We start from the raw sequence: 25,090 nt of genomic DNA, 5'->3' as shown, positions 1-25,090 counted from the left end.
TATTTATCTCATATGAAGTGGCACTTCTATCCTCAAAAGAGGGTGACACTCAAATATGTAGATAACGACCTTCATTTTAGACTCAATAATAAGTTTTGGACTCAAAATCGATTCTCAAAATCTAAAATGAACGGCGCCAAAGAGTCACTTTGCAAGAAAAGGCAAACAAAATGGGTGAAATCGATGGGAAAGGGGGTGGAAATATCATCTCACTTGTATAAGGGGTGGAAATATCATCTCACTTGTACAAATTATAATTATTTTCCATCATTTGAAGCAGCAGGATTTCCTAGCTTCTGCATCGAAAGTTCTAGTTTTGGTTCTAACTGTAGGCTATGGTGCTGAAATTTTTATTACAATATTATATATTCTTACTTTTTTACTCATAAGACAAATATTAAGGATGGTATACCAGACCCCTTAGAAATTTCAAATAGCGTCTCCACAAAACACCCATCTTCAAGCACAACTCACACAGAATTTTACTTATTCTTCTTAAACATACTTCTTTTAATCCAACATATGTTCTTGGTTCCATCATAACCTGTTAATTGCAAGAAATACATGACTCCCATCTATTTACAGTTCCCTGTCTAAGAACCAGAAAATTTTCATATGTACATAGTTACACTATAAGATGTAGTTGGCCAAGTTTTCTAGAGAGTTCATCTCTTCTTTTTTTCATCTTTGGCACCATCAAGTACAACAGGAGCTGCTGGAATGCTGAACCACCATTCTCTCAGTCTTCTTGTCCATCTCTCAGTACTGGCTTTCCTCGGAGGAGAATTTCGCGTGAACATATCCAAGAACACCAAAAGAAGAATGAATTTACCAGGTAGGAACGCGAAAATCAAAGCCATAAGAACCAGAGACATAGCAACTCTCTCTGTCGCCTGCCATTAAAAGAAAGACAGAAAGCTATTTATCACAAGTACAAAAGCAAGCTCCGAACTGAAAGTTCATCAGATAGGAGAAAGCAGGAAGTTAACTCACTAACCAATACTACCCTTGCTACTAAAAGAACTACTAGTAGCATACCAAAGAATTGTATTAGGCCACAATAATCCAATATGGGCACAGGATTGGTAAACAGTTCGCCACCAAAATGACAAATTTTAATTGGTTTAACTAACAACCACGCTAAGTCACCAAAATACGCCACTTTGTTTCTCAAACTTCGCTGGTGATCTTACTATTTTCAGTGGCAGGGATAGGAGAGGGAAGCCATAGCCATGCTACCATTACCCTGAATTGATCTATTCGACCCGAACGAAAAATAATGAAATTGGTGAAGCTAGTAAGGGTGAAAAGGTGAGACCTGAGGGAAAACACCAAACAGCAAGGCTCGCAACTTCAAGAGAACAATGTTTCCATCCTGGACGAGTTCCTCAACTTGCGAAATTGCATTCTGCACGGCCAAGAGCTGCTCCATAGTGTTCATTGTAGGAGGGGCTCTTACCTTGACCTCATCAACTGGCCTTCCTTGGCTGCACCATCTAGTAAGAAGCATAAAGATTGCAATAAAGACAAGCAGAAGCCCAAACGCATGTCCAATCCATCCCCTGCACAAATTAGTATATCCGATCTGTTACTGTCAGAATAGAATGGATGGCAGATGGCATAGCAAAAGTTCACCAAATCCAACTAGAGCACCACATAGGCAATTTAGAATATTTCCCTCTTTACCAAATCCATGCATCAGCTTGTCAGAGTGTTTAGTAATTAATGGGTAATACTAGCATGATATGTATATAGAATTAATAAGTCAGCATTAAGGGAATAGGGTATTTTAAGTTAGGTCCAAGGGGTCTAGCACTAAACGTGAAACGGTGATTGATCTCTGGGGTTAGTGACTATTTATGTTGACAATAATTATTCATTCATGTTTTACTTCTAAGAACATATCTTCAATTCCGAAGAGTTCTTCTGCTAAGCACTGCCCTCGATCATATTGCATCAGGTCATGTAGTTGGATAACAAGTTTCTTAGGTATGGATGGAATTTCTACCAGTCATCCATTACTGAAAACAGTCGGTTATTCAAACAATGAATTGTCAAAATTATCTTAGATTTTCAGAAGAATTATGCCCTATATGAATCCATCTGCATTAATTCAAGAGAGCAGCAGATCCGCTTTTTTTGGTTAATGGCCTCCATAATTGATCTCTTTCAGGTTCGTTATACATACAAGTGAAATTCATGATGAATTAATGAAAGCACTTCAAGAACAAAGCCATACGTAATAATACCACTGGTAGTGATTTGCTTCTTGAGAACTTGAATGTGCCACAGGAGCTGTTCAACTAAAACTTGTTATTGTGACTACTGAGAACTTTTTGCCTTTTTTTTAAAAAAAAGTAAGAACTTTTTGCTTTAAAATGTAACAAATTTTATTAATTGGTGTAATTGCATTACATCACAGGGGTCAGGCGTTCCCCAAATGTAAACAGAAACTACAACCGATCCCTACTTTCACATCTAATTCAGACTAGAACTCTCAATACAATGACACTTTAGTGTGTGATTTTACATCTATCCAGCTGGTTGGAACAGACCATACTGACAACTTTTCATTTTGAATTTTTTTGTTCCTCTAACAAATAGTTAATGATGGGGTCCGGACTCAGCACTGAGGGAATCCGGACTCAGCACTGATGGGTCCGAACTCAGCATCAAATTGGCTGCTGGCACGTGGCCCTCACAAGGACCGTTGGAAGGCCAACACCTGTCCCTACTAGGTGTGACACCTGGACCAATCAGGGACTTCCACCTGCCCTCCTTAGGTATGAGACCTGGTCCATACGGAGGCCACCACCTGTCTTGGACAGGTGGCTCAGAACTACCACCTGTCCTAGACAGGTGGCTCAGAATCACTATAAATAGCCTTCACTTGTACTAAGGTGAGGGTCCTGAAATCTGAGAATCAAAACTCTAAGCTTTTGCTCTGACATTGCTCTGCACTCCTGCTCATACTGACTTGAGTGTCGAAGCGCCCGTCCAGAGTATCACTCCGGGTTGGTCCTCTGACCCTTTTCTTTCTTGTCTGTACCCTTGTGCAGCGCAGGACTCAACCAGCCCTTCAGTCGTGACTTGTTAGCTCGGACCATCCAGCCCTACCATAACCTGTTACCAATTTTAGGCCTAACAGATTTGGCGCCATTCGTGGGACGGCCGCAACAAAAAGCTGTTCGACATCTTACTCAAGAAACAATGGTAGGACAGACCGGCAAGCGAGCACCTCCGACTTCTCGGGCTACCCGGGCTACGGCCCCCCGCGAAGGGCGAAGTGAGCGACTGGCCTCGCAGGTAGAGGTCGGGGCGGCCGTGGAGCGGACTTCGCCTCACTCGGACCGCTCAGACCCTACCCCGACCCCGAGGGAGATGCGAGCCATTTTTCAAGAAATGACTGCTGTAGTTGCGCAGTTCAGGAACGCGGCCCCCGCACTCCAGCAACACCCAGTCGAGGTTTCTCGACCCGTTCAGAGGGGAGAGAGCTCCCGCAGAGAACGCGCATCTCCACCCCGGGACCAGACTCGTCACTCCACAAGAAGAGACCATCGCTCGCGGGACAGGAACGTGCGCCCCGAGCCTCGTCAGCATCACCGGTCACGATCTCCCTCCGTGCAGAAGGGTGGCAGCAAGAGAGACCCCATGCACGGAGAGGGATCGCGGCACCGGCGAAGGAGTCCGCTCAGCCAGTCCGGTTCTGCAATGAGCCCATCAGCCATAAGGAGCAGACCTGCCCGTCAGGCCGAGCAGAGGGATGATCCAATGTTACTGAGGATCCAGAAGATCGACAATAGAATCGAAGAGCTGGCCAGAGATCATGGCCGCCCTGCTTCGAGGATCTTCAGTAGCAATCCTCCTTTCACAGACAGAGTACTCGGTGCGGTAGTCCCCATGGGCTTCAAGATGCCGCAGATCCCGCACTACGATGGGACCACCGACCCCGTGGATCATCTGCAGACTTTCAGAACCACGATGCTTCTCCACGGGGCGTCGGACGGGTTCCTTTGCAGGGCACTCCCCACCACATTAACTGGAGCCGCGAGAGACTGGTACTCGCGGCTGAAGCCCAAGTCTGTGGACAATTTCGACGACTTCGGGGATGACCTGGCCCGACATTTCATGAGCAGTAGAAGACCTCGAAAGACAACAGCTTCACTGATGGCCCTGAGACAGGAAGACGGTGAGGCCTTAAAAGCGTTCGTTGGCCGGTTCAACAGGGAGGCCCTGCAGGTACCCAACCTGGATCCCTCCGCGGCAACGAATGCTCTTCTGACCGGAGCCCGGTCCACTGACTTCAGAAGAGCAGTTGCCCGGCACAATCCGCAGTCCCTGGCAGATCTGATGACCGGGGCGGAAGAGTACATTTCCGTCGAGGAAACTCTCGCCGCCCTGGATTCCGTCAGCAAGAGAAGACCCGAGGAGAAGAACCCTGCCAAGCAACGTAGGGACGATAGGCCTCAGAGGAAGGAGAGCAGCCCCCCCCCGGAAGGAAAGGAGCTCCCCCCGGCCCCGAAAGGAGAGGAGCCCCCCGCCGAGGGAGCGCTACACCCCGCTCACCGCATCCAGGGCCCAAATCTTGGCAGCCATTCGGAAGGAAGACTTCATCCGATGGCCGAAGAAGCAAACATCGGAGGCGGGCACGCAAGATATGTCCAGGTATTGCCGGTTCCATAAGAGTCACGGCCATGACACCAATGCATGCATTCATCTCAAGGAGGAGATCGAGCAGCTGATAAGCAGAGGGTACCTCGGAAGGTACTTAAAAAATAATGACAACAGAAGGGAGCGCCAGGACAACCCGAGGCCCAGAGATAGAAGCCCCCGAGACGCCCAACCTCTGGGCGACCGCATCCAAGCTCCTGCCCCGGCCATTCTCCCTCCTCAGGTACCTCAACCTCAACCTCAACCTCATGGTGTTATTGGTACCATTTCAGGAGGGCCGACCGCGGGAGGGACCTCTTCATCGGCCCGCAGGACTTATGCCCGGCAGGTCAACGCCGTCCATGCCTGCAGTAAGAAGGCCAAGCCGGAAAACGAGATATCCTTTTCAGAAGCAGATCTTGACGGCCTAATCCTCCCGCATGATGATGCCCTGGTCGTCACCATGCTAGTGGCGAACTGGGAAATGAAGAAGATCCTGGTCGACAATGGGAGCTCCGCCGACATCCTCTACTACCACGCCTTCGAGCAGATGCTGATCGGAACTGACCGTCTGAAGCCGGCCAACTCTGATCTGTTCGGGTTCTCAGGAGAAGTTGTCAAGGTTGAAGGGCAGATTGAGCTTCCAGTTCTTATCGGGGAGCCGCCCTGCCAGTCCTTCACCATGGTGACCTTCCTGGTGGTGAAGGCCAAGTCAGCCTATAATGCCATTCTAGGACGCCCTGGCCAGAACCTCCTCCGAGCTATTCCCTCCGCTTATCATCAGAAGATGAAGTTCATTACGCCAGGAGGCGTAGGTCAAGTCAGAGGGGATCAGCCCCAATCAAGACGGTGCTATGCGGCGGCGCTGAGAGGGAAGAATGCGTCTGAGTCTTTGCCAATCGAGCTATATGATCTGAGAGACGAAGCGCAGATCACAGTCAACGAGCCCGCAGAGGACCTCATCTCTATTCAATTGAACAACGATGACGAACAGAGGGTTGTCCAGATCGGCTCTGCCCTGCCAGAGGCCGCGCAGCAGGATCTCGCTCAGTTCCTCAAAGCCAATGCAGATGTCTTTGCCTGGATTCCTTCAGACATGCCCGGCATCGACCCGTCGATTAGCACCCATGTGCTCGGTGTCGATCAGACCTGCAAGCCCGTGAAGCAGAAGCGGAGACACTTTGCACCTGAGAGGCGGAGAGCCATCAGAGAAGAGGTGGAGAGCCTTTTGAAGGCCGATTTCGTCCGCGAGATCCAGTACCCGGACTGGCTCGCGAATGTGGTGATGGTAAAAAAGTCCAATGGGAAGTGGAGGACCTGTATAGACTTCACAGACCTGAATAAGGCCTGCCCAAAGGACAGCTACCCACTCCCAAAAATAGATCAGCTCATTGACGCTACTGCAGGTCACGAGCTGCTCAGTTTCATGGATGCTTTCTCAAGATACAATCAGATCAGAATGTACGAGTCAGACATCCCGAAGACATCGTTCGTTACTGACCAGGGGACCTATTGCTATCGGGTGATGCCTTTCGGACTGAAGAATGCAGGAGCCACTTACCAGCGGCTCGTCAACAAGCTGTTCAGAAATCAGATCGGTCGGAACATGGAGGTCTACGTTGATGATATGCTAGTGAAGAGCAGAAGTGCTTCCAACCACGTCTCCGATCTCAAAGAGGCATTCCAAGTCTTGAGGGAACACAACATGAAGCTTAATCCGACTAAATGTACGTTTGGCGTCGGGGCAGGCAAATTCCTGGGCTTCATGGTAAGCCAGAGAGGAATAGAGGCAAATCCAGAGAAGATCAAGGCAGTAATGGAGCTGACTCCTCCCAATACTATCAGAGAAGTGCAGCGGCTGACCGGGCTGGTGGCAGCCCTGGGGCGGTTTATTTCTAAATCCGCCGAAAGATGCCTCCCGTTCTTCAACGCGGTCAAAGGTATAAAAACCGCGCCCTGGACTCCGGAATGTCAAGCAGCGTTCGAGGAGCTGAAGCAGTACTTATCCTCTCCCCCTTTGTTGTCCATGCCGGAGCCAGGAGAAGAGCTGATTCTGTATCTCTCAGCGGGACCCTTGGCAGTTGCAGCAGTACTGATCAGAGAAGAGTCTAACCAGCAAAAGTCGATCTACTATGTCAGCAAGGTCCTCCACGATGCAGAGACCAGATATCAGCGAGTAGAGAAGCTCGTGTACGCCCTCATTATGGCGGCCAGGAAGCTAAGGCCGTACTTCCAGGCGCACACGATCAGGGTCTTGACAGGACAGCCCCTCAGACAGATCCTCCACCGGCCAGACACTTCAGGCCGACTTGTCAAGTGGGCCGTGGAGCTCAGCGAGTTTGATATCAAGTATCTGCCCAGGCCGGCGATCAAAGCTCAGATTCTCGCAGACTTCATAGCTGAGTGCACAGTTCCGGACCCAGACCCCGGGCTGGTAGCAGTTCCTTCTCCAGAAGCAGAGCTGGCTGTACCGGAGCCGCGAATCATTTCCAGAGCAGCACCGCCCCCCGGGACTGAGTCCGTCATCGCGCATCCAGATTTGGGAGAGCCGCTCTGGGAAGTGTATGTGGACGGGTCATCGAACAAGACAGGGTGTGGTGCAGGACTAGTTCTCACTGGACCAGAGGACTTCGTCCTGAATTATGCCCTGAGGTTTGGTTTCCGTGCGTCCAACAATGAAGCAGAATACGAAGCGCTCATAGCCGGGATGAATCTCGCTGTGCAGACCCGTGCTCAGAGGTTGAAGGCGTACTGCGATTCACAGCTGGTCGTCTGTCAGATCCAGGGGGTATATGAAGCCCGTGAAGAGCGGATGATCAAGTACTTGGGAAGGGTTCGCAGTCTGGCTGACAAGTTCAAGAGCTTCGAGGTCGTCAGAGTCCCCCGAACAGAGAATGTAAAGGCGGATGTGCTATCGAAGCTTGCAGCATCAGGTTACACCGCCCTCAGAGAAATTCGCATGGAGTTTCTGAAGAGGTCCAGTATCGATGGCCAGTCCGCCGTAGTGATGCAGATCGACAATGAGCCGTGCTGGATGGATGAGATAATCGGGTATCTGCGCAGCGGAGAGCTCCCGGGAGAGAGAAAGGAGGCCCGTAAGGTCATGCAGCGGGCAGCAAGGTTTTCACTGGATGGCGAGACTCTGTACAAGAGGTCGTATACCCTCCCGTATCTAAAGTGTCTTCGCCCCAGTGATGCCTTGTTAGCCCTGCAGGAAACCCATGAAGGGATCTGCGGAGAGCACCTCGGGGGCAAGGCCCTCGCCATTAAAGTCCTCCTGAGAGGTCTGTACTGGCCTACATTGAGGAAGGACGCTCTGAGCCTTGTGAAAAAGTGTGAGAAGTGCCAGAAGTTCTCTCCGGCCGTCCACCAGCCCCCAGTTCCGATGGCCCCGATCATCAGTCCCCTTCCTTTCGCAGTATGGGGAATGGATATTCTGGGCCCCTTCCCGCCGACCTCGGGAGGCCGTGAGTTCGTCGTTGTCACCATCGATTATTTCACCAAATGGGTAGAAGCAGAGCCTCTGGCCAAGATCACAGAGCAGAATGTACAGAACTTCTTCTGGAAATCAGTAGTGTGCAGGTTCGGAATCCCCCGGGTCCTCATAACGGACAATGGCAAGCAGTTCGACTCAAGGAACTTCCGAAAGTTTTGTTCCGACCTGCAGATAGAGCAGAGGTTCACATCTGTGGCACATCCTCAGACGAATGGGCAGACAGAGGTGACGAACAGGACCCTCTTGCAGGGGATAAAGAAGAGACTGGATAGCAAGGCCGGGCGTTGGGCAGACGAACTGTATCATGTGCTCTAGGCGTATCGGACTACTCCGCGCACGGCTACAGGCGAGTCACCCTTCAATCTCTCCTTCGGAACAGAAGCAGTGATCCCGGTTGACATCGGCGTCCCCTCCCCAAGGATCGTCCATTTCAATGAGCAGCTCAACGGGGACGGACTCCGTGCCAACCTTGACTTGCTTGAAGAAGTCCGTGAGGAATCTCAGATCAGGGCTGCGGCCTATAAGCAGAAAGTGTCCAGATATCATGACGTCAAGATCCGACCAAGAGAATTCCGTGCCGGCCACCTAGTCTTGAGGAAGGCCTCCGTTTCCCAGCCAAGAAGAGTAGGCAAGCTCTCTCCGACCTGGGAAGGGCCGTACCGAGTCAAAGAAGTCATCCGCCCAGGAAGCTATCGGCTAGAGTCCCTTGACGAACAGATGCTACCGCACGCCTGGAATTCTAGGAATCTTCGGATCTACTATCAGTAATTTTGTTTGCCTTCGTAGACTTGTAAAGAACTGCTGTAATTATCCAAGTTCTGGAATGAATAAAATAAGTTTCCCGAACAAGTGTCCCTCTTTGAGTCACTTATATAAACACCAACATACAGCGCTGGACCACTCCGGCTCATCCTAGTGGCTTGGAGATCAGTTCCAGCCGAGGACGCCCGCAGTGGAAACCACCTTCAAATATTTTCTAAGTGTTTGCATACCAAGCTCCCAGCTCGGTTCTCGCAGACTTAGGACGAGCAGTAGTGGTGCACTTCGGCTCATCCTAGTGGCTTGGAGATCAGTTCCAGCCGAGGACGCCCGCAGTGGAAATCACCTTCAAATATTTTCTAAGTGTTTGCGTACCAAGCTCCCAGCTCGGTTCTCGCAGACTTAGGACGAGCAGTAGTGGTGCACTCCGGCTCATCCTAGTGGCTTGGAGATCAGTTCCAGCCGAGGACGCCTGCAGTGGAAACCACCTTCAAATATTTTCTAAGTGTTTGCGTACCAAGCTCCCAGCTCGGTTCTCGCAGACTTAGGTCGAGCAGTAGTGGTGCACTCCGGCTCATCCTAGTGGCTTGGAGATCAGTTCCAGCCGAGGACGCCCGCAGTGGAAACCACCTTCAAATATTTTCTAAGTGTTTGCGTACCAAGCTCCCAGCTTGGTTCTCGCAGACTTAGGACGAGCAGTAGTGGTGCACTCCGGCTCATCCTAGTGGCTTGGAGATCAGTTCCAGCCGAGGACGCCCGTAGTTGAAACCACTTCCAAAGAATCTAAGTGTTTGCATACTTAGCTCCCAGCTCGGTGCTTGCAGACCTTCTCGGTCGTTGAAGTGGGGTTGAAGTGGTTCACTCCGGCTCGTTGTAAATGGCTCACAGACCCTCTCGGTCAACGACGGACAACCACTCCGGCTCGACAGAAAGAGAAGAAAGCAGCACAGAAATTATGCGTACAAAAAACAAGAATGCCGTACAGACAGTTGAACAAAAGTGTATTTGTATTCATAGTATTCATATTACAAAATTGCTCTCTTCGCCGAGCTGGCTTACAAAGAATGGGCCTTACGAACTGTGCAAAAAACATGCCACCAAAAAGAAAGATAAGAGCAAGAGGGCTGCTACTCAGGCCTCCTCGTCGGCCACTCCCTCGGTGACGACCTCTGTGGGAGTGAGGGTTGCAAGCTCGCCGACCTCAGCAGAGGAGACTGCGGCCACAGTCACCTCCGCATCCGTCTCAACAGGCCGGGAGGAGTCCGGTTCGTCTTCCTCTTCGTCATCCTCCCTCTCCGGAGGTGCATACGGAACGGTCAGTCCGTCCAGGGAAACGCCGGGGTGAAGCCTCTTCACCTGCTCGGAGCAGAGAAGGAAACCCGCCCTATAGGCCTGGAGGCCCAAGTCGAAGTGCTGAGCCTCCTTCCTCTCCTCGGTCTCCTTCACGGCCTTCTCCACGGCCGCCTTCTCCTTCTTTCCGGCCCTCTCCGCCGAACTTAGGAGATCCTGCACGGCCTGGTTCTTGACCCTCTGCAGTTCGTCCTGTAAGCTGTTGAGTTCGGCTTCTTTGATCTGGACGGCTTCGGTAAGCTCGCTGTTCTCTTTCTGGAGCTGGGCCTTCTCGGACTCGATCCTTGTGATCGTCTCAGAGAAGAGATATCGTTTCTTAGCCATGTCCCTCGAGTAGACTTGGAGTTGATAGAGGGCAGAGCTGATTGCCGCTTCGCAGGTCTCCGGCACCTCTTTCTCGACTTCTAACCGGTCGCGTGGGAGGACGCCCTTGTACATCAATTCCGTGGCCACCCGGGTATCCCCCAGGCCGGTGTCCGTTTTCTGCACGGCCCAGTTCGGGCGGAAGACGTTGTCGCCTCCAACCGTCGTGGCGGCAGCGATGCCCAGAACTGCCCCGCCGTGTTGCGGCCCTGTCGTCCCTCCAGACTTGGAGCTCTGACCCGTGGTATCTGCCCGGCTCGATAAGGCAAGCTTATGCGTCGCCCGGCTGCTTTTCAGAGGCTTAGCCAGTGCGACCATCGGCGGAGTCGACTCCGGCACCTTCCTCTTCTTGCCCTTGGCTTGGGGCTGCTCCTGCGCTGGGGACGCTTGGGAGGTCTGCTTGATTCTGTCCAACAGGGACATCTGCTTCACCATTTCTGCGAGAGAGAACGGAACACAGTCAGAACTATGAAAAATTGAAGAACAGTTCAGGAAAATAAAATGCTGGCCTAAAAAGTCTACATACGTGCCGGCGTCGCACGACTGACCCCGAGCGCTACCAGCTCGGCCTCCTCTTCGAACTCTGAGCAGTGTATTTGACCTTGCTTGAGCTCTTCTTTGATCAGAGCGAAGGTCATATGGTCATAGTCCTCAAGGGCTGGTTTCTTACTAAGGCGACGAGTGTCCGGCGTTCTCCATTGTAATGAGAACGGCCAGTGGGAGCCCGGCACGGTGTCCTTTACGTAGAAAAACCTGTTCTTCCATGTGTGAATGGAAGTAGGTATCCCAGTGATCATTCTCACTTCAGGCCTCTGGCTAATGTAGATCCAGCCGCCGTCGTTATGCCTCTTCAGGTGCGAACACATCCTGAAGACGGGCACGGTGGGGTTCCTACGGAGCCGGACTCCCAGAAGGTACAAGAAGCCGACCAGCGTTCTCCAAGAGTTTGGGACGACCTGTGTAACCGCCAGCCCGTAATAATTCAGTACGTCAGCAAAAAAGGGGTGGAAGGGGAGCCTAAGTCCGGCCCGTAAGGCCTCTTCATATAGGCAGAGGTCTGCACTATCGTTGCTGGCCCGGTCCCCTTCAACGGCCGCCCTCAAAATGTACCGACTAGGAATACAGTATTTGTCCCTGACGGTCTGAAGTTTGCCCGGCCACAGATGGTTCACCTCGTACAGGGCCCCGATGTTATACTGTGGGTTGGCTTCCATCTGTGCCTCCGCTATCACCTCGACAGGCATGCGCGGCGAGCAAGGAACTACCGTTTCAACGTCTTCTTCATCGTCGCTGGTTTCTACCCGGTCCGGTCCGTCCCCACGGACCGGGATTGTGTCTAAGTCCACACTCATTTCCTCACCGCTCTCCTCGTCTAATACGATTACTATCTCTTCGTCCTCAACACCGGCCTCCATAGGTGAGGCCGGCACCGCCCTCTCTGACGCCCCGGACCCCGTGGTGGTACTGGTCGAACCGGACTCCTTTGAGCTAGAGTCCGTCTCCGAACTAGTGCTAGACATTAAAAAGGGAAGAAAAGAAAAGCTAAAAGAGATTACCGAACTGAAGTGTTGGACGAAGATCTCCGGGCTCACTGATCCGAAGCGGGCAGAAAACTTGAATAGCCGAACAGAAGAGGAGGAGAGTAAAAGATGAAAAGTAAATAATGAAGAGTAAACTTCAGTATATATAGAGAGGCTGGGAAGAGCGGGAAAAATCCCGCCCTTTTCCCGCCAGCCGGAGTGCGCCACGTCACCTGCCGCATTAAATGCGCCGTCCGCATTAAATGCGCCGTCCGCATTAAATACAAGGCACGGGTTCCAAAGCGCTAGAAGACAAGAGACCTGTCCGGCTGGCCGGACAGGATATGGCGCATTCGCTAGACGACAAAAGCGCTAGAAGACAAGAGACCTGTCCGGCTGCCCGGACAGGATATGGCGCATTCGCTAGACGACAAAAGCGCTAGAAGACAAGAGACCTGTCCGGCCAGCCGGACAGGATATGGCGCATTCGCTAGACGACAAAAGCGCTAGAAGACAAGAGACCTGTCCGGCTGGCCGGACAGGATATGGCGCATTCGCTAGACGACAAAAGCGCTAGAAGACAAGAGACCTGTCCGGCTGGCCGGACAGGATATGGCGCATTCGCTAGACGACAAAAGCGCTAGAAGACAAGAGACCTGTCCGGCTGGCCGGACAGGATATGGCGCATTCGCTAGACGACAAAAGCGCTAGACGACAAAAAGCGCTAGAAGGCAAAGACCTGCCCGGCTGGCCGTCCACAGCCTTAGCCGGACAGGACCGCATGAACCGCCTGAACCAATTACGCCCGGCTATGACGCCCAGGAAGCCTCGCCGGCCAGACTTCTGGTCCAAAATTTAGCCATACTGGATAACCGAAAGCCTTCTGCCCGGCCGTGCTCCTTCAGGCCAAACTTCAAGGCCAGGCCAGGGCGCCCGGAGGCTCCTGTCCGGCCACGATTTCTCCTAGCTGAATCTGAGTCCGGCCTGAGCTGCCCAGAGGCCTTAAGGCCGGCCAGACGCTGTCTTTACCTTCTCTTTGCTTCTTCTAGCCACTCTCATGGCTCGAAGAACCAGGGGGCAACTGATGGGGTCCGGACTCAGCACTGAGGGAATCCGGACTCAGCACTGATGGGTCCGAACTCAGCATCCAATTGGCTGCTGGCACGTGGCCCTCACAAGGACCGTTGGAAGGCCAACACCTGTCCCTACTAGGTGTGACACCTGGACCAATCAGGGACTTCCACCTGCCCTCCTTTGGTATGAGACCTGGTCCATACGGAGGCCACCACCTGTCTTGGACAGGTGGCTCAGAACTACCACCTGTCCTAGACAGGTGGCTCAGAATCACTATAAATAGCCTTCACTTGTACTAAGGTGAGGGTCCTGAAATCTGAGAATCAAAACTCTAAGCTTTTGCTCTGACATTGCTCTGCACTCCTGCTCATACTGACTTGAGTGTCGAAGCGCCCGTCCGGAGTATCACTCCGGGTTGGTCCTCTGACCCTTTTCTTTCTTGTCTGTACCCTTGTGCAGCGCAGGACTCAACCAGCCCTTCAGTCGTGACTTGTTAGCTCGGACCATCCAGCCCTACCATAACCTGTTACCAATTTTAGGCCTAACAGTTAAATTGCAGTCATCTTCATTGTGGAGCAGCATATGTTTATATTTGCCAGGAAAACTGAGGGGCTGTATCATGAATTTGGAAGAACATGACAAAATTTAATATCCAAACCAGCATTGGCAATTCTTGGGAAGTGCTTTGGTATCACTTGGGTGTTCTCAGACTCGATTATAATGCTTTTAGTGGGATGATCTAAAGTTTTGAAAAGTGATAAGGAAGTCCAGTAAAAGATATCTTCAATAATGCAGTGATATTCTAGAATAAGATGGAGAATGAAATACTTGCATTCCATAGGCATAATGTGAAGAATAAATTGGTGTATATACACACTAATGAGAACACTAAAATGCCCGTAATGAAGAGTATTTGACTAAACACCTACACAAACCATGTCACAAATATTTCTAACACCCACTCCAGCTGATGTGTCCCTTGGAACATGATATTGCTACTACAACGCATATGATGATCTGTGGTGAGACGTTTCACGAAGATTTCCGCAACCTGATCATGACTATTTGTAAAGTACAGTGAGTATTAGTAGGTTTAAAATTCATTGTATAAATTTGATGACGAGATCAATAGCATACTTCTTTGTGTCAACAACATGCCTTCCTTTGTCCTCTGAACTTCAAGTAACTTCTTTCCAAGATCTCTCGTATCAAACCTCCCTTCTAGATTATCTTTTAGCCTCTGAATCTCATTACAATCACTACCAGTGATTAAGATGTCATCTACATAAACTAGATCAAGCAACATACATGAATGTGTCTGATAAAGTTATTGACTTACTCCTCTTATATCCTCCTCCTTTAATTGTTTGATGAATTATTTTGAACAAAAATCTAGGTGCCTGCTTTACTCCATAAAGAGCTAAAGAGTTTTCTTGAGGTTTCAAGCAAAAAGGCTCTGCAATCTCAAATCCCTTAACATCTATGCAATGTTTTAAATTTCGATTTCAGTCACCACATAAATGGAAAGGTATTGATTTTGGTTGGAAATTTCGATGAAAATCCTATAAAAACACAGAAACATGTTAAAATGTATTCAAATGATGAAATTTTAAAATGAAATTTTAAGAAATGCTAGAATAAGCATAAATACACACTTAGAAACTATCACATGCACAAGAAAACGGAAAGCCATCCATAATGATTTAACAACATAGAACATCTAGTAACATGCGATGTCGTGCATGTCTGATAATTCAATACATACCACATTTCACATGTACTTCATAGGAAAGTTTTATGTGTGTGTGTAGAGAGAGAGAGAGAGAAGAGTAGGTACTCCCGGGAGTAGATAACTTATCAACTCCCTACCTTAAATAACAGTTGGGGCCAAATTGTTTGGGTGACCCAAAGCATTCATTTGATGGCCCCTCACATATATAGGGTGTGCCCAAAAAATCAGCTTGATAGGATCATCCTAACCCTATGACCTGTGGAGGCAAAAAATGGACAGATTTGTGCAGGTTTATACATGTCCATTTTTGCCTCCACAAGTCATGGGGTTAGGATGATCCTATCGAGCTGATTTTTGGGCACACCCTATCTATGTGGGGGCCATCAAATGAATGCTTTGGATCACCCAAACAATGTGGCCCCAACTGTTATTTTAAGCTAGGGAGTAGATAAGTTATCTACTCCAGGGAGTACCTACTCTCTTCTCATATATATATATATATATATATATATATATATATATATATATATATATATAGAGGAAAAGGATTGCACGCTCAAGTGTACCTAACCTTAGGTACGCTCGAGTGCCAAATCACATGGGTCCCACATTTTTTGTGGTCATCTAAACCATTCATTTGCAAGGCCCCATCATAGATAGGGTGCATACCAAAAATCAACTCCATAGGATCATCCTAACCGATCCATTTGTGGAGGTCAAAATGGACAAACTGTTTGTCCACAAATCTGCCCATTTTGCCCTCCAGTTTTGGAGGGGTTAGGATGATTCAACGGAGCTGATTTTTGGTACACACCCTATCTATGATGGGGCCTTGCAAATGAATGGTTTAGATGACCACAAAAAATGTGGGACCCATGTGATTTGGCACTCGAGCGTAACTAAGGTTAGGTACACTCAAGCGTACAATCCTTTTCGTCATATATATATATATATATATATATATATATATATATATATATATATATATATACACACAACACAAGTCACGTGCAATTCATATAAATATAATTATGTAATACTTACTGATATAATATACCACTAAAGCACTTATGATTTTGATTTCGATATGTATTTCAGTTTCGGTGGGGATGGAAACAGAAACATTTTGATCATTTTGTGTCAGTTTCGGTGGAAATTCAAAACCAAGAGGTGGGGGGCTTTTAAATTTGACAAAGATCAAGGGGCAGAACATCTAACTTCTGGAGGGCATACATTTGCACATGGTTGTGGCATGGGGCTATATAAGTCCTCATTTCCAAGAGACCGACAAGAACTAGCAAGATAGCATTTAACATAAGGAGGACGTGACTCTTTTTGTGTGTGTGTGGGGGGGGGCACTCTAGGCCTCACTACTCTGCAGTCTGCATAAGGCTACTTCCTTCCGATTCCTTGAAAACGTCATTAACTTGTAACACCATATCTCATGGAATAATATCTATGATTTTAAATGTCCCAAAATCATTCTATCAACTGATCTGGACATATCTTCAAAGTTCAGTTGTTACATTCCTCCCAAGCTGCCAAAGAATAACATAAGAGCCTACCTCCCAAAGAATTTTACCTTTTTCACCATGGATTTTTTACTACCAAAGATAGGGGTGGACATGGTTCGGTTCGGTTTTGGGGTATACCCGGAACCGAACCATATATAATCGTTTCCCGGAAATTGGAACCAGAACCGAACCATATATGTTTGGAACCGAACCGAACCAGAACCGAAATTGATCGGTTCGGTTAGGTTCTGGGTTTACCCAACCTTCACCAAATGTAGATATTTTGCCTAATCATGTGGTTTTTTGCTCCATGATGAACTACAAACAGTTATATAAGAGCAAGAGTTATATAAACAGTTATGTAAACAATTATACAACAGTTACATATGAACTACAAACAGTTCTATCAAACCAAAATTTCCGTGTGGTTTTCTGCTCCATGATGATCTACAAACAGTTATATGATGAGGGTCAGTTCTCGGTTCTGGGATCCCAAACCCAGAACCGAACCAAATTTCCACCGGTTCCAGGATATCAGAACCGAACCATGTAGATGTGGAACTGAACCGAACCAGATGTGCCGGTTCAGTTCGGTTCCTCAGTTTGAACCGGAACCATGTCCACCCCTAACCAAAGAGTATTATTCTCTTTTAAACTTCGGTCTGTTTGTGTATATGACCTGTGTATGCAATGAGTATTGCCAGTCCTGAAAATCACAGTTTGTCAATTGAATCAGGTACCATGCCAACTACCCTTAAGACAACATAATGTGCATGCCAAGGAGTTGTAACTTTGAAACCATGTGGAACACAAGAACAACTAGAACTCATATTTGTCTCATTGCAACGAGTATTACCAGTCCTGAATATCAGTTTGTTGTCATTTTCAAATGACACTCGAATCAGAAGCCATGCAAACGACCCTTAACGAAACATAGCGTGCATGCCAAGTGAGTTGATGACCTTGAAACCAGCATTAACAATTAAAAGATCATTTGTCACATTGCTAAGAAGTGCATCTTTGGATGAACAATTACACGACCATGTATATCCAAAGGGGTATAACCTACAAATATGTATTATATAGTGGCACATGAATACAAAAGTGCATGTGGGTGCAGGCGTGGAAGAGCATATGCACACATTAAGAAGCATCTGCACTAGTTATGGTTGTGTTGTTGCAGTATTGGAGAGAGAGAGAGAGAGAGAGAGAGAGAGAGAGAGAGATCCACTACAAATTATAACTATAATAACAACAAACCTGCAAATGACATATGACATCACAGAACAGAACACCAAAGACTTGAGACGATCATCCCAAGATGCTAAAAATAGAAGATACTTTCCAAGTTCCGTAACCGGGAATAGCAACTCCTGCAAAAAAAGACGTAATTCAGAAACTTTGGATTGAGGGAATGATGAAAATAGGCTATATATTAATGGCTGTGGCAATTGTTGAGACTCATCCCAAGCTGCTAATAAAGAGAATTATAAACCATCCAAGTGTTGGAAGTAAATGCTATTTATATATACTCATTGAATTGATCAACAGAAACTTGAGAATATAATCTATGTCAACTAGATTGACAGATTAAAAGTAATAATGGAAAGGTAAGTTCAGCATCATTATTCATGTATATGCATCTTGCGAGGTTATTTCTGCCATTGAGATATTATTGTTATCGTATTGTAGGAGAGGAGGGGGGTAGTCGTCATATGACGAAAACTACATGTATAAAGACTATAAGTGGAAGACAATGGTGTTTTGGAAGTATGCTTTTTAACAGAAATGGCTTCTTCCATTTGTCATGTATTAGCAATAAGTTGGTAATAAGTAGTGTGCCTACTAGTCCTCCAACAAATAAAATCTTTCAACAAGCTATTTCAGGTAATTGTTGAGACTCATCCCAAGCCGCTAATCAAGAGAATTATGAACCATCTAAGTGTTGGAAGTAAATGCTATTTATATATACTCATTGAAATTGATCAACGGAAACTTTAAGAATATAATCTACGTCAACCAGATCAAGAGATTAAAAGTAAATACTGGAAATATCATCTGAATTAATCTTAGAGAAAGGAAATGCAATAAAACTTTCAAACCTTCATTACAGCCAAATTGGTGTCAATACCCTCCACTTTAACTCCATCAACTGTTGCCTGTGCCAGTTCCACTTTTTTAAAATTATCCCTGGACTCCCTAACAGCTCTTTCTAATGCAGTCATCTCCCCGACAACTATCTCACCCACCAGAAGTCCAGCCTCATTACCAACCCGTGGTTCTGTTCCGAATACAGCCCCTAAGTTGGATAACATAGCCAGAGATGATATTGAATACATTCCACTCCTGGGAGTACAAGCATTTGCCCGGTCAAACTCCCGTGATGCCGACATACTAGCAAGTGTTTCTAGTATTAAGTCGCCTCCGGGAAGTTGATCAGCAAGACTAAACACGAGAAGTGCTTCACAACGAAGTGGAATTACAGGAGCTAATTCTTGAACAGCCTGTAGGCGCAGAATACCTAGTACAGCCTTTGAAAGTGCTTCATCCCGTTCAACACCCTCCATTTGGAATTTCCTGACAAACTTATGCGCATATAATATTTCCTGAATAATAGCTAACCAATAGTCACGACGAGAATGCCCAGTAAGCTCTGGAAACTCCATGAAAACGGGCTCTGGTCTATGAGAAAAGGAAAGATAATGATAATTGTTAGTTAACATGTTATAAATCTACCATTCAAAAAAAATGTTATAAATCTCTAAAAAAAAGCACTTAAATTACGGAAAAAATAATGAAATTGATCGGTTGAACATATACATGACAAAGATTGATAGATTCTGTTACTTACAAGGAATTGGATTTATACATGACGGCTTTGTCAAACAGTCGTGTACCCCAAGGTCCAGTCAACTCTGGTCTAACAGCTTGTCCTAAATCATCTGATAAGTCATATGTTTTTGCCTTGTCATAAGAAACAACTCGCAGTGCTTCAAAGTAAAGCGCATGATCAGTCAGAGTTAATCGGCCTGCAGTTAACAAAGATTGAGATAACCAGAAATGGGAAAATTTACATGACTAAACTATATGTGGAACTCTATAGAGATACCATAAAATTATATACTGATGCCAGGTTTTGTCTTTCCATGATGTATACATACAATAAAATGCATAATAGCCACAGTTTACACTGTTTGTCAAATCCACAAAGGAAAAGGGATAAAACTAAACCAAAAAACTCACCAGGCCATGTAGAAATCCCCACATGTTGGAGTACTGGCTGTGTGGTGACTGTGCCATCCACCTCAAGGATCCTTTCTCCTCGGGGCAATCGAAGAACAGAAAGAAGAGATGATTGTGATTGTGACTTCATTTTCTTTATCGCTCTGTATATAAAAGCAAACTTTTAAATTTTGGAAGTCAATGTCAATCTCAGATCATCACATACTTCGCAAACATTAATAGAAGGAAATATTCGAGACAGAAAAAAAAAGCTGACACAAGAAAAGCACATTTCAGATCCTAGCAAAGAACTGTATGCAGGAAGCACACAGGACATTATAATTAGGGAAATGATAAATGCGCCCCTTTTCATCGCTTGGGACACCCAGCTGCATTGTACGTGGCAATCAGGTCACTTCATTCCTTCAAATGTGAAGTACATCAGCCCCTTTGCAGTCATAGATACACTGTAGCTGGGTGTCCCAAGTGATGAAAAGGGGCGGATTTATCATTTCCCAAAACTAAAACATGAGTGTTGTTAATAGCATAGTTACCAGGGTGGGAAACGAATTCGGGAAACGAAAGGGGCGCATTTATCATTTCCCTATAATTAAATCAAACAATATAGGGTGGCTGATAACAAAGAACACCCCAAGACAAGGACTTGACTACAGACCTATCGTGAGCCTCTTACTAACATGGATGTAGTAGAGATTGGCTTATTCTCCGGTTGGCAAATTCAACTTCATAAAATCAATACAAACCCATGATAAAAAAATACTTGAATAATTATGAGAATAAACATATTCCCACTACCATGTTTTGATAATGAGACTAACTCGCCTTGTCTTTTATTATTTAATCAGCTGTCAAAAGCTATTATAATTCCCGGAAGGGAAGTGATATATTCGTCCCTTTTTTACTTGGGACACAGCCTCCTCTAGTGTAAAAGAGTAGCCATATATACACTAGAGGGGGCTGCCCCAATAAAAGAGGACCGGGGGTGGGTGGGTGGGGGAAGCTGCAAATATAAATAGCCTAGTAATAACACTTAGTTTGGGACAAAGGCTTAGTTGAGTGTAGTAATAACACTTAGGTCTAACAACTCTATACTGAAGACAAAAACAATATAACCTAGTTTGTTTAGTAATGCACTCATATTAATTGTCGCCCTTTTTTCAAAAACCAATTTTCATTAAGGATTCATCACTCAAAAGTATATTTAGAGGAGGGAATATATAATCATTGTCAATTCATCAGAAGTTATGTCCCATACTTTGTTTATTTCCTCTAATTCTTTTTCAACACAGAAGATGCGTAGAGGAGAAGATCCTATGTGGGATCTAAGGATGATAATACATAACAAATGTACAGTTAGGTGTAAGTACTGTACGAGAAAACATTTGGTGATATACAAAAGGCTAAAATTTCATTGTAAAGTGTGGTTGATTTATGCATTATCTCTATATGTTGTTGATCATTGTCCATAGCATCTCATTCCTTGGCACCATTTTTCTGAGCTCTACGCCATTCATCGCTACAGAGATCCATAAAATCCAAGGTTTCCAAGCTTATAAAGGCACCTAGCATTGACTACAAACTAGGCTGGAAAGACTCGGTTTCAGACCAGACCTTTATGATGCATCTGATAGAGGGAAAACAGGCCTGCAAATCAAAGTATTCATCAACACCCAATTTAAAGAAGTTTTCTTTTGAATAAAGTCAATTTGTTCAAAAGATGTATTTTATCCATATCGTTTCTCATCATTCTGAGTTATTTTTCAAAAAAAAAAAAAAATACATTTATCTATTTTTGAGTTAGATATGTCACTTAGATTTTGATAACAAGCATCCACCAAGAAGAGGCAATGCCTGTGCATTTAAACTATGCTTTTTAAATATAAAATAAATTAGAAATGTGTAAGAATTTAAGAAATGACGTGACAAGAGTAAGGCATACATAAATTCATTGTATGATATTGAAATATGTCTACCTGATGCTTAATAGGAATTGGATCTCAACACATTTCATAGAAGAAAAAGAATAGAAAGCAGGTGGCAAGCACCATCATGTCTTCATAATGTCTGCCCAGTCTCAGCCACACAACTGTTCTTCTCTCTTTTTGTGATTTCAAGTGTCCGCAAATGCCTGTCTGGACACTCGAAATCACAAAAAGAGAGGAAATTTCAAGAAATTTACAAGTAGCATTTTCGAGTTTGTGGACTGTTTACACAGCAGTCATTATTTTTAAAAGAGTTATGGTATTCTAGAGTTCTTCTTTTGAAATGCCTTAGCAGTAAGAACAATTAAGGATTTGTCCTTAAATAGAAGTAGTAAGTTTAAGGAGGTTTGAGAAGGTCCATATACACTAGTTTTTTAGATGGATTTCTGCAGATTTTTGTTTTCAAATTCTTTACTGTATTTTGTTAATGAAATTGTGATTGCGGTCGATTCCAATCATCTTATCTTTGATCCTCTCCATTTAGTGATCAATTTTCAGCAGGGAATAGCTCTATTCCTATTAATTGGATTTACATTCTGCTGTAGTATGAGAATTCAAACTGCAGCAAACAAACTATACACTTTTTATATACAAGATATATGAGCAAGTAGAACAAGTAACTGAAGAGAGCTAACCTTTCTAATCCGCCAAGGTACTTTTCATAGATAGAGAAAGGAAGCCGTCCTCCAGTTGAAGCTGTAAGTACCTCAAAAAGGTCAGCGCTGGTAATTACATCAGCAACGGAGGGAATTGCTGGGGCTATCCGAGAGAAAGCCTCTCTCCCAACAGTATTCTCAACATCCACCTGACAAAAAGATGAGAACAATGAATTCCCACGCTGATAGCAAGAAAGTGTTCTATTTCAAGAGCTCAATTTTTTGAAATTAAACATGAGAAGTCATTCAAAAAAGGTTAGAGAAGTGGAGAACTTATGTGGATCTAAAACTCAGATGGCATTAGTTAATAACAACATTAAAAAGAAGAGAATTGAAGGATAACTGTGATCTTCTTCACAACTTAAACCCATTAACCACTTTCAAATGATTCTTTGGAATGGTTTTCCACTAACTAGCTGACAATGAAATACATGAATGACCATCACCTTAAGTAAAGGTTGACTGGCAGCACCAGGAGCTTCCCAGGCTAGCATCATATCAAAAGTTAGGCGCCGAAAATTCTTATCACCAAGGTGACCTGTTACTTGAGTAGAGAGAACAAGAGCCCTGAAACAACAGTACTCCAAAATGTTCCTTGCATACCGTGATGGATGCTTTACAGATTCAGAAGCCTCCTTTTGAAAGTTTTGTTGAAGCTCATCCATGGAAACATTAAGAATTCTGCATTGTAGTCGGACCAAAAGGTCCATAAGGAAACAAATAGAAATGATACAAGATTGATGTATAAAAAATTAAAAACCTCAAGAAAAAACATGTAGAAAAAAAAAATAAAGGAATCAAATTTTCAAATGAACATGACCTTTTTTCTTATTCAAGGTACAAACATTGCTACTTAATTTTTTTTGTCGCAGAAAAACTAGCCTCAAAGGCTATGTAAATGTAAGGCATAAAACTAATTTCAACTGATTTTCCTAGTTCCCATTCAAAAGTCACTGTGCAGCCTGGACAGCTTATAAATGCAAATGCAAATTAAAGTAGAGTAGAGAAGTATGGGCATGAAAATACGTTTCCAAGTCCTCCAATGCTAACCATAGAAGGCAAAAACAATCATAAAAAAAAGGTGTTGGGGGTAAAATTTTGCATCCAATCAGAGGCCGACATGTGGCACCCATAGACTCAAAAGCCTAGAGAGGGTGAAGGGTTAATTTCGCAGATCTTTGGAAGCCCTAGAAACTACAATCACCATAAAGGACAAACTCGGAAACCAAAATTCCGGGAAACTCGACCAATCAGGCTAGGTGAGACTCTAGAAAAGGCAACTTTCCTTCATTGCCTAGGACTCTACTAGAACCAAACTCTAAGGTACGCATTCACAATCACATTCTCTCATTCTTGAGCCCTCAAAGAGCTCAGCTCGTACTTGTTCCCACGTCAGACTTGGGCATCGGAGAGTCCCTCCGGAGTCGCAAGACATCTTTATAGGAGTCAGCTCAGCACAGTTCACTTTCCAAGGTCCAGTCCAGTCCAGATTTCAGCGGCAACAGAAGGTGTCATTAAAATGACTCCATACAAGGCAAAAACAATCACAAAATGAAAGTGTCTGGAGAAAACTGAAGCCAATTTAAGAAAATAGAGATATCCATCATAAATTCGATCAAAAATACAAATTGCCATGTATGATAACAGCGCACAACCATTACTCCAAGCAGAGAGAAAAGCAAGAACAAATCACAAAGCATGCTAAGAAGACGACGTACCGTGAGCATCGGCCAACGATTACATTGGCTATAGGAGAGAGCGCGGACATCCACTTCCTCCGACCGGATGGAGATCTCTCCATTTCCTCAAATTCCTCATCGAAAGTACTCTTGTTACTCAGCACCCACTTGAATGACCCTTCCCTCACAAGACCCTCCAGTATATTTCTTGTTTTGCTCATCATCGTCATCTCTCTCTCAGCCAAACACCAATTTCGAAAAAAAAAAAAAAAAACACACCCTAATTCCTACAGTTCACTCAACCCAAATTCCAATTTCACTAAAACCCCACAAAAATTCATTAGGAACCAATTCCAATTTCACTAAAACCCCACAAAAATTCATTAGGAACCAATTCACCCACAGCTTTACTAATTCAACAAAAGCACCCTAATTCCTACGAAATCACCCAAATTCCAATTCCACTAAAACCCCACAAAATTCATTAGGAACCAATCCACCCACAGCTTTACTAATTCAACAAAAGCACCCTAACACCTACAAAAGCACCCAAATTCCAATTCCACTAAAACCCAACAAAATTCATTAGGAACCAATTCACCCACAGCTTTACTAATTCAACAAAAGCACCCAAATTCCAAGAGTTCACTCAAAACCCAAATTCCAATTACACTAAAAGGCTTCTCTCAATACCCAACAAAATTCATTAGGCCCAAATTCACCCACAGCTTTACTAATTCGGATCTTTCTTGATAAACCCATTTCACCAAAAAAAATTCTGTATCACAAGCAGATTACCTACCCATTTCTCAGAAACCCAAAATCTTTCTTCCTACCGTTTTAAACTTTTGTATGAAACAAGATTTTTTTTTTTTTTTTTTTGAGAAATATTCTACCATCTAAAATCTAAAAGCCCACGTGAACTCCAAGAATCAAAATCGATTAAAAGAAGAAGAAATTGGAAAAAGGACTCATAACTACCCAAGTTTTATCATCGTCTTCATTCTTATCCGAGGAGTTGAGATTGATAAGAATTTGTTATCTGTTGGGAACGATAAGGAGAAGAGAAGGG

General features: G+C 45.3%; 1 protein-coding gene across 1 annotated transcript; it reads right to left on the bottom strand.

The window, feature by feature from the left end:
* Positions 1-458: 458 nt before the first annotated feature.
* LOC143884303 (uncharacterized) lies at positions 459-24,572 on the bottom strand. The gene is made up of 9 exons (XM_077387803.1): positions 24,058-24,572; positions 22,786-23,020; positions 22,319-22,488; positions 19,702-19,844; positions 19,310-19,487; positions 18,561-19,140; positions 17,719-17,831; positions 1,319-1,562; positions 459-893 (listed from the first exon to the last, which is right to left on the bottom strand). The coding sequence occupies exons 1-9, from the start codon at positions 24,246-24,248 to the stop codon at positions 666-668; spliced, it is 2,082 nt and encodes a 693-aa protein (XP_077243918.1). The 5' UTR covers positions 24,249-24,572; the 3' UTR covers positions 459-665.
* Between the last annotated feature and the right edge of the window lie 518 nt (positions 24,573-25,090).

Source organism: Tasmannia lanceolata, unplaced genomic scaffold (assembly GCF_043159265.1).
Source record: "Tasmannia lanceolata isolate RefF3 unplaced genomic scaffold, GAP_Taslan_0.1 ptg000008l, whole genome shotgun sequence".
NCBI lineage: Eukaryota > Viridiplantae > Streptophyta > Magnoliopsida > Canellales > Winteraceae > Tasmannia > Tasmannia lanceolata.
The sequence above is the reverse complement of the archived record's forward strand: the minus strand, read 5'-3'. Positions and strand labels throughout refer to the sequence as shown.